The following is a 9,774-nucleotide window of genomic DNA, read 5'->3' as shown; positions in this document are numbered from 1 at the left end:
ACTTTACTCAAATTACTCAACAGATATTCAACAGCAAATGACAGAGATCTGTGTGCCAATTGCCAGCTTTCTCTATTTATGATGTTTGACTTTTTTTTTGAGGGGGGGGGGTTTGGGTCACACCCGACAGGGCTCAGGGATTACTCCTGGCTCTGTGCTCAGAAATCACCCCTGGTAGGCGATTCCTGGTAGGATGCCAGGAATCAAACCACTGTCTCCTGGGTTGGACGCATACAAAGCACTCTACCGCTGTGCTCCCTCCAGTCCCCAGATGTTTGACATTCTTGTCAGTTACAATATCTTACTTCAAAGTCGCTCCAAGGCCTGCCATAGTATAAAAAGCGAGCATGGAAAGATCATAGTCCTATTAATTCTGAAAGCTCTAATAATTACTGCTAGAGGGCTGGAGCGGTCCTATAGTGGATAAGGCACTTTGGCACAGGTTCAATCCCCCACATCCTGCCCATCCTCCCCCTGCCCCGAGCCTACAGTAAGGAATAATTCCTTACTGCAGAGCCAGGAGTAACCAGAGCATCACTGGATGTGATCCCAAAACAAAATAACCAAAAAACCCATCACTGCTTCAGAAAATGTTTTCATTCACCATTTCCATTCTTTCCAAGTTTTATTCAAAAAAAGGGGAAGGGGAGCATTAAGATGTCCATCAAGAGTAATCAACACAATATTCAACTTGACAGAAATAACAAGGACCCAATTCAGTTTGTAATGTCCTATTTCCCCATTATACAAGTTTTAAAAAAGAAGTCAAAGCTTTCTTAATGAGGACGTGTAGGACAGCTTTTACTCTGAAATGGTATCCTAGTGAGTTACAAAATCCTGACTTTGTGCTTCTATTTATCCTTTTCTTTCTGTTCTTTTTCTTTCTTCTCTCGCTCAGCTTTAGCTTCTTCTTCCTCGTGTTTTTTGATCAACTGTTCCACTTCCTTTTGTTTGAGAACTCTGATGACAGTCTTTCCATTTTCTCTTGTCAATGTGGCAATTTCCACTTAAAGCAAAAACATACATTTTACATTATAGGCAAACATACTTTGCAAACAAATATAAAACCACAGTTCAATCTCTTCATATTACTAAAGTTTTACTCAACTCTGTTCCATGCTTTATGTTTAAAATAACTCATGGGAGATTGGAGCAATAGCACAATAGCAGGACATTTGACTTGCACACGGCTGACTCGGGTTCGATCCCTGGCATCTCATATGGTCCTGGAGCCTGCTGAGAGCAATTTCTGAGAGCCAGGAGAAACCCCTGAATGCCACTGGGTGTGGCTCCAAAACCAAAATAAATAAATGTTAAAAAAAAAAAAAAAAAAAAAAAAAACACCTCATGGTGGGGGAAAAAAAGAAAAAAAAACTCATGGATACCTTTATGCTAATAAGTTACTTAGATCTTAAAAAAAAGATTTTTCTTAAGGGGGCTGGAGTCATAGCACAGTGGTAGAGCCTTTGCCTTGCACAAGGCTGAGCCAGGAGAGACCCAGGTTCAATCCCCCGCTTCCCATGTGGTCCCTTGAGCCTGCCGGGAGCAATTTCTCAACACAGCAGAGCCAGGAGTAAAACCCCTGAGTGCTGCAGAATGTGGCCCAAACCTTCCAACCCCCAAAAAGCAATTCTCGGGCTGGAGAGACAACATGGAGGTAGGGCATTTGCCTTACATGCAGAAGGACAATGGTTCGAATCCTGGCATCCCACATGGTCCCCCGAACATGTCAGGAGCAATTTCTGAGCGTAGAGCCAGGAGTAACCCCTAAGCGATGCTGGGTGTGACCCAAAACAAAACAAAACAAAAAAACAAAGGAATTCTCAGGTTTCATTCTTGGTGGTTCTCAGGGGACCACATGTAGTATTGGAATTGCACCTGAGTCTGTAAAATGAAGTTAGTTGCTTTACCTGCAGAGTTATCTCTCTGGCACAAAGTTCAAGTTCTCTTTTTTTTTGGTTTTGGTTCTTGGGCCACACCCAATGGTGCTCAGGGGTCACTCCTGACTATCTGCTCAGAAATAGCTCCTGGCAGGCACGTGGGACCATATGGGACACCATATGGTTTTTGAACCAACCACCTTTGGTCCTGGATCGGCTGCTTGCAAGGCAAACACCGCTGTGCTATCTCTCCAGGCCCAAAGTTCAAGTTCTTAAGCTCAGAATGTAGGAACAAACTTTGTGGCTCCAACACTTAATCTATGGTTAAGTCACTTAGCCTCAAACTTTAACTATAAGATTACTATTTTGGGGCCGGAGAGGTGGCGCTAGAGGTAAGGTGTCTAGACGCCTTGCAAGTGCTAGCCAAGGAAGGACCGAGCGCTTAGCCAGGAGTAACCCCTGAGCATCAAATGAGTGTGGCCCAAAAAACAAAAATAAAAAAAAAAGATTACTATTTCAACAGAATTATAGTAACAAAGACCTTATACACAGTAATAATAGCTTGACTAATATTGCCAAGAACTGAGAGGACATATATTACCTTTTTCAGCAGATAATTTACTAACATCCATAGTCTTATTTAGGACTTTTATAGCTAAAGCAAGTGCTGAGTTCAAAGTCATTTCTCCTTCTTTGTAGTCTTGCTTTAACATAGATACAGCTGCCTACAAAACATAAAGAAGAATCTACATAACAAAATTTTTCTATGTTATTTGAGAAGTCAGAAAACAAAACCTGATTATTTATTACTGGAATTTCATCAAAATAAACAAATGTGAGAATAGAGAATTATGGAATAGGTGAGAAGAAGGTGGTGCTGATAATGGAATCTCCAAGGGAACCATGGTAGCATTCAGGTGAAGTCTATGAACTAAAACAGAATTACATCTTATTCTCATAATTCCTAACTAGAAATTAGGATTGTCTTCCATTATAAACACATGCAATGAACCTTAGTAGCTCTAGCTGTGTCTGTGATCTATCACCAATGGGAATTAGGTATCAGATTAGAGAACAAGTATAAATGCATCCCTTGCACACTGCCTATCAAAGGTTTAGTCCACAGCAATGCATATGGATCGCACAAAACACTGCCAGAAATGACACCTGAGCACAGTGCCAGGAGTATTCTGAGTATAACCCCATACCACCACCTTCCTGTACCCCCTCAAAAAAAAAAAAAACCTCAGCTATCACATTAAGATTCTTGAGGTGAGTCAGGGAGATGGCTCACAGGGCCTCTGAGTACAAATTTTGTATATAGAAGCCCTGGGTTCAATACCAGGCACAATACAAGCCTCCAATGCACCACCAAGAGTTGTCCCAAAGACTAAAAGATAGGTACACCACTTCTCTACTCTTCTCTAGTGAAAAAAGATTCTTGTAGCTAGCTTAAAAATATTCTTTAGGGCTGAAATGATAATAAAATCGGCAGAGCATTTGCCTTGAATATAGCAGACCTGGGTTTAATCCTTGGCACCCCATATGGTCCTCTGAGCCCATCAGGAGTTATCTGCAGAGCCAGGAATAAGCCTGAACAATACTAGACATGGCCCCAAAACAAACCAAAAAAGCTTAAAATATTGTATACAACCATCACTACAAAATATAGCATTTAGCTAAATTTTACAACACCTAAAAAATACTCACAGCGCTATTATTTCCAATGCATGTGGCTTTCCATCCTCCATAATTTCCACTAGGATCACTCTGATAGAGCTGAAAGCCGTAGTGCTTATCCCAGCCAATGTAGAGCAAGGAAACACCAAAAGGTCGTTTTCCTTTAAGAAAACAAATAACAATCCAAATTGTCATCATTATAGATACCTCAGCTCAGTCAATGTGTCCAAACCGTTTTGTTAAGCATGCATAAATTGTTTTATTCTGGTCACCATAGATAAGTTCTACCAAAAATTCTACTTTTGTTTCTGAAATTTGGGCACAGCTAGGAGAGGATAAAGACAAAGTGAGGGGCCGGAGAGATAGCATGGAGGTAAGGTGTTTGCCTTGCATGAAGGACAATGGTTCAAATCCCGGCATCCCATATGGTCCTCTGAGTCTGCCAGAAGCAATTTCTGAGCCTAGAGCCAGGAGTAGCCCCTGAGCGCTGCCGGGTGTGAGCCAAACCACCACCACCCCCCTCCCCAAAAAAAGACAAAGTGATTTGATTTATTATTATGTAAAAAAAAATTTTGTTTCCAGCTTTGAAAATATCATTTTCTCAGTTCAGTTGTTTATTAAATAAACCTGTGGTAATCAACACAGGGGAATGTTGCTCAATATGGCCAGTTAAAACATGAAGCAGAAATATATGAAAAGCACTTCTACACGGGATGCAGACATAGTGCAGTCTGTGCATGTGCTTGTCTTGCTCACAGGTGACCTGGGCTCAATCCCAGCACCCCAGATGGACCTCTAAGCACCACCAGGACTGATCCCTGAGCACTGCTGGGTGTGGCACACCCAAACCATTTCCTTTATAAAAGAAAAGCACATATCATTTTCAATTTCTTATTATCTTAAAAATAAACCACACATAAAACATTAAATTTTCTGGAATCAAATATTCCATAATTCCAGTACCTCCAAACTGTGTATAAGCTTGCTTGATATCACACAGTGCTGTAACCAACTGCTCACAAGGAATTGGCTCCTGGTATTGTAGTAAATACCTAAGACACAGAAATGGGCATAGTCATGATTTTTCTAAAACACACACCTACCCTCTAAAAATATACTTCTGAAAAGAAATCTTCGCCCTGGGGCCATCAACAGTCATTCATTTGAAAAGAGGAGAGAAGCCTTTCAATATCCCAATAAACTAACAGTTAATATTTTACATTTCAAGAACTAATTTTCAATATTTTAAAGACTTTAATCCCTGCAACGCTGAGTTCTCCTTAGAAACACCTAAAGTAATATTCATCATCAATTATGTTATTTATGACCATACCTTTGAGCAATGAGCCTCAGTTCATTAGTTAAAACATTAGCATCAGAAGTTATGCCTGCCACACTGCAAGCCATGTCCCTGAGGAAAAGAAAGACAGATTTATAAATAGGAAGATGTTTTCAGGCACTGAAAAATATCAGATCTACACCGGTGTGGATCTGAGTTCCACATGCTGACCAGTGAAACAGTGTTAATGCAAAAACAAATTTTAAACATACAACACTATAAGGCTGAAGTGGTAGTATAGCAGGTAGGGCAGCTGATCCAAGTTCAGTATCTGGCATCCCATAAGGTGGCCCAATCCCACCAGGAATAATCCCTGAGTGTAGAGCCAATAGTGTAGAGCCACTACTGAACTGGCTGTGGCTCTCAAACAAAAATAAATAAAATTTTAAAAATACATTGCTGGGGGCCGGAGACACAGCACAGCAGTAGGGCGTTTGCCTTGCACACGGCTGACTCAGGACAGATGGTGGTTCGAATCCCAGCATCCTGCATCCTGTACGGTCCCCCATGCCTGCCAGGAGCGATTTCTGAGCATAGAGCCAGGAGTACCCCTGAGCGCTGCCAAGTGTGACCCAAAAACCAAAAATAAAACAAAACATTGCTGTAATTTACTAAAACTGACAAAGGTAGAAAAGGGGAGATAAATCATTTCACAAGAGCCTCAAGTTGTTTGTTTTGGCCCACACCCAGAAATACTCAGGCCTTAGTCCTGGCTCTAAATTCAGGAATCAGTCCTAGCAAGCTCGAAGGACCATATGGGGTGCCAAGAATCAAACCTAGATTGACTATATGCAAGGAAAGCCCCGTGTACACTGTAGTAAGTCTCTGGCCCCAAAACCTCAATTTTCCAATTGCCAGGTAATGCCTTGCACTGATGCCCAGGGTTAGATTGCTGGCACTACATTAAAAAAAAAAAACTAAATAACTAATGAAATTAACAGAAAATACTTCAGTAAAAGAAAATTAGGGAAAATCCATCTCATTAGTTATTTAGTTGAAACAAGAAATACAAAACGAAATTATATTTTGTGCCTGCTGAGGGGCAAACTGTGTGTGGGGGGGGGGGGAGAAGGAGTGTAGTGTGAAACTGGGGACAATGGAGTAGAGAATGTTACACTGCTGGCAGGTATGGTGGTAGCATACAAAATGCTAAAAACACCTGTACTGTGGAAAAACTTTGTAAATCACAATATTTAAATAAAGTAATAAAAACTTTTAAGAAGATCACGGTGCTTCTATGGATAACACAAATCTGTGTGACTTCCAAACCTATATCCCTGAGCACCACCAAAACCAAATAAGGAAAATACAATACATAATACAAGCTAATCTTTTCCTTTCTAGTCCATCATCAGTCTCATATCCCATATCAGTCCCAGAATAAGCAGGCTCCCACTTAGTAAGAAAAATAATTTTTTTTAAATTTTAGGTCACACCTGGCGGTGCTCAGGAGTTACTCCTGGCTCTGCACTCAAAAATCTCTCTTGGCAGATTTGGGGGACCATATAGGATGCCAGGGATCGAACCCAGGACAGCTGCATGCAAGGCAAACGCCCTACCCACTGTACTATCACTCTGCATCCCCCCAAGGAAACTGTCTTCCCTAAGATCTCACTTACTCATTAAGTTTATAAATCTTTTCGGAAAAGAAGACTTCATCAAGAAGCTTGTGAATGTTGCGTCTCTCTGCTGCAAGCAAAACACCATCGTTTGCTAAAATCCCCAGACAGGTGCCTGCGTGTCCAATAGCTTCCATGGCATATTCAACTTGGTACAAACGACCTACGAAACACAAGTAGTGAGGAAACAAACCCAACTGCCTCCTATGTTCTCATGCTAGTGGGCAAGACATCAATCGGTGGACAGAGTGGGCTACAGACAAGAATCTCTCACTCTCTCTTCTGTGATACATATAATCAGCCCGTTGACAAGTCCTTCAAAGTGCTGCTCAGCAAGTCTGAACACTGTAGGTTCCCACCTCCTCCCCCAAAGTAAGAAACTGAAAAACAACTGCCTCTTTACCTTCCGGAGAAAATATCGTGGTCCTGGAATCATATCTCCGAGACTGTAAGGAAAAACACCCCACGTGATTCCTTATCCGTTGGAAATAAATGAATCAGTCATCTTACACAACACTCGGGGTCACACAGTGCAGTGCCTGGGAAGCAACTAGGCAGATGGACACCGCCCCAACTTTATCCTTCCGCTTTATTTTCCCTATGCAAGTCTGCAGACTGGGTACAAGTCATAGGACGGACTTGACTTGGCCACAGTGTATGAGCAATGTTAACTCACCATGTTGGCTGGACTTGTTTATAATTTCCTGGAGGGGGAAATAGAGATGATTAGGAAATATGTACTAAGTTATTTTTCTCTTGGGGGGCCAGAGCTATGGCACAGGCAGTGGGCTAGGACGGACCACGGTGGGTTGTGCCACGGGGTCCCCCATATAAAACTCTTCCTCTACCTGTGCCATAGGGTCCCCCATAGTCAAACTCTTCTTCTGCCTGCTAAGTGCAGGAGGTACTCGAATGCCAGGGGGGTCAAACCATGCCTGTGCACTTGACGTCTAAGAGTCTGGCATGTACAGACAGGTGTACAGATGAGTGTGGAAGCAGAGGGAGAAGACTGAGGATCTTGGTCTTGCAGGAAGGGGGGACGGGGTGCTAGGGACAGAGGGACGGAGTGGCAGCGGCAGGTGTCAGGCGGGGCCTCTGGAGCTCAGGGCCTTCTGCTACCCCGTGTGCTCGGGCATCGCCTCGCCCTCCCTGGGGGCCCCGCAGACCCGCAGACGGGAGGGGAGGCTCCATCGCCCGCGTCCGAGCCTGGGCCCGGCCCGGCCCGGCCCGCCAGTGCCGCGTCATCGCGCTCGCACGGGCGCCAAGGGCGGGCCGGGAGCCTCGGGGCTCCGCTCGCGGCGCGGGGCTCGACGGGGAGAGACGGAGGGCGCCCTGGGCGGAGGCTCACCGGAGCGGACACGAGCGGAGCGGACACAGGAGCGGAGAGAGCGGCGCCGCCCGGCAGAAGCAGCCCAGCGCCGGCCGGTCTCGCCGCAATATGGCCGCCGCGCCTGCGCAGAGCGCGCCTGGCGGGGCCTCCGGAGGGCGGGACTTCCGGGCGTGGAGGGGCAGTGGGAAGTGGGCGGGGCCTCCCTCAAGGACCCGGAAGTGTTGGCGCCGGAGGCTGCCGCGCGGTCGGGCGGGGAGGGCGGGGCCGGAGGCGGAGCTGCGAGTCCCCGCTGCCGTTTCACTTCCGCTTTCCGGGCCGTGCCCGCCCGGACCGGAAGTGCAGACGGCCTGGCCTGGGACCCAGTCCCACACGCTTCTGCTCTGCCCGCCTTCTGCTTCGTAGCAAGCACAGAAAGCTTGTCCCTATCTGAGTCGACCGGCCCCTGTCAGAGGGCGGTGGAGCCAGCTGGCCATCGGGAAGGGCGGCCCCTCGAGCCCCTGTGGACGCACCCCTGCGGCCCTGCGCCCTTCCCCTGCTGACTTCTGCCAACCCCCTGAGCACTTGCAGACCATTCAGTGGGACTAGAGACAGAGGTTTGAGCGTTGCTTTTATTGCACACTGCTAAAAATTCAAGGCAACAGAGACAGGGAGGTTCACATAAATTTCTTTCCTAAAAACGTCATTGAATGAGCATGAATGGCACATAAAAAATCACTCCCGTAGTAGTATTAGGTCCCCTGGAAAAAGTTTCAAGTTCATACTATTTGCATCTCCATTATGGATCAAACTGGATTCATTACAATGCATTATTCTCGCTAATGAAATGCCTAGGTGCTTCCTACGTGATAGGAACTAGTATTCCCAAATTGAGCCAAGAAGGAAATTGAAGCACACAGAAGGTAAAGAATAAAAAAAATGCATCAAAAAATTCAATCAGATCCAATTGGGGGAATGTAGATAGATTGCTTGGGACGTAGGCAAACAGATAAACAGAACTGATGGGTTTTCTTTTTGGGGTGGGGTTGGGGTCACACCCGGCGGCACTCAAGTCTTACTCCTGGCTTTGTGCTCAGAAATCGTTCCTGATAGTCTCAGAGTACCATATGAGATGCCAGGGATCTAATCCAGGTCTGTCGGACTTGTGCAAGGCAAACACCCTACTGCTGTGCTATCACTCAAACCCCTTGAACTGATGTGTTTCCTTACACACTGAAAGAGCTAAGTACGGGCCTGAGAGATAGCATGGAGGTAAGGCATTTGCCTTGCATGCAGAAGGTCAGTGGATCAAATCCCGGCATTTCATAGGGTCCCCTGAGCCTGTCAAGAGCAATTACTGAGCATAGAGCCAGGAGGAACCCCTGAGCGCTGCCGGGTGTGACCCAAAAACAAAAAACAAAAACAAAACAAAACAAAAAAAACAGCTAAGTACTGTGAGGGTATCTGAATGTCCAGAGCTCTAAACTTGAGTCATCTATAAAGCAATAAAAAAGTAAAAACCAAAGGGGAGAACAAAAATAAGGAAACAGGACTTGAGAAATACTATAGTAGGCAAGGCTCTTGCTTTGCCAGGTTCGGTCCCTGCTACCCAATCCATTCCTTCTAACTCCAGCACTGCCAGAAATGGTCCCTAACCAAAAAAAAGGGAAGGGGAAGAACTGTAGTACAGTGAGCAAGGTACTCGCCTTGCATATCCAACCCCAGGATCAAGCCCCAGCACCTCATGATTCCCCAAAGCCAGCCCAGAGTGACTCCTGAGCTCAGAGCCAAGTATAAGCCCTAAGCACAATGTGTGGCCCCAAACAACCAAAACCACAAAAGGAATTGATCCCTGAGCTAAGAGTAAGCCGTGAGCACAACCAGTTGTGACCCCAAACCAAAAAATAAATCAAATTAGGACTGCCGTTTACTAAATCATCCTAAGAGAGA

At 45.1% G+C, this 9,774-nt stretch overlaps 1 protein-coding gene across 1 annotated transcript; it reads right to left on the bottom strand.

Moving 5' to 3' along the window:
• Positions 1-606: 606 nt before the first annotated feature.
• LOC126014228 (proteasome subunit alpha type-4-like) lies at positions 607-7,387 on the bottom strand. The gene is made up of 8 exons (XM_049777548.1): positions 7,367-7,387; positions 6,922-6,964; positions 6,519-6,681; positions 4,894-4,971; positions 4,524-4,612; positions 3,591-3,721; positions 2,482-2,605; positions 607-1,006 (listed from the first exon to the last, which is right to left on the bottom strand). Exons 1-8 carry the CDS (start codon positions 7,385-7,387, stop codon positions 852-854), a joined length of 804 nt encoding a protein of 267 aa, XP_049633505.1. The 3' UTR covers positions 607-851.
• Between the last annotated feature and the right edge of the window lie 2,387 nt (positions 7,388-9,774).

Source organism: Suncus etruscus, chromosome 1 (genome assembly GCF_024139225.1).
Source record: "Suncus etruscus isolate mSunEtr1 chromosome 1, mSunEtr1.pri.cur, whole genome shotgun sequence".
NCBI lineage: Eukaryota > Metazoa > Chordata > Mammalia > Eulipotyphla > Soricidae > Suncus > Suncus etruscus.
This window is presented reverse-complemented; position numbering and strand designations above follow the sequence as displayed.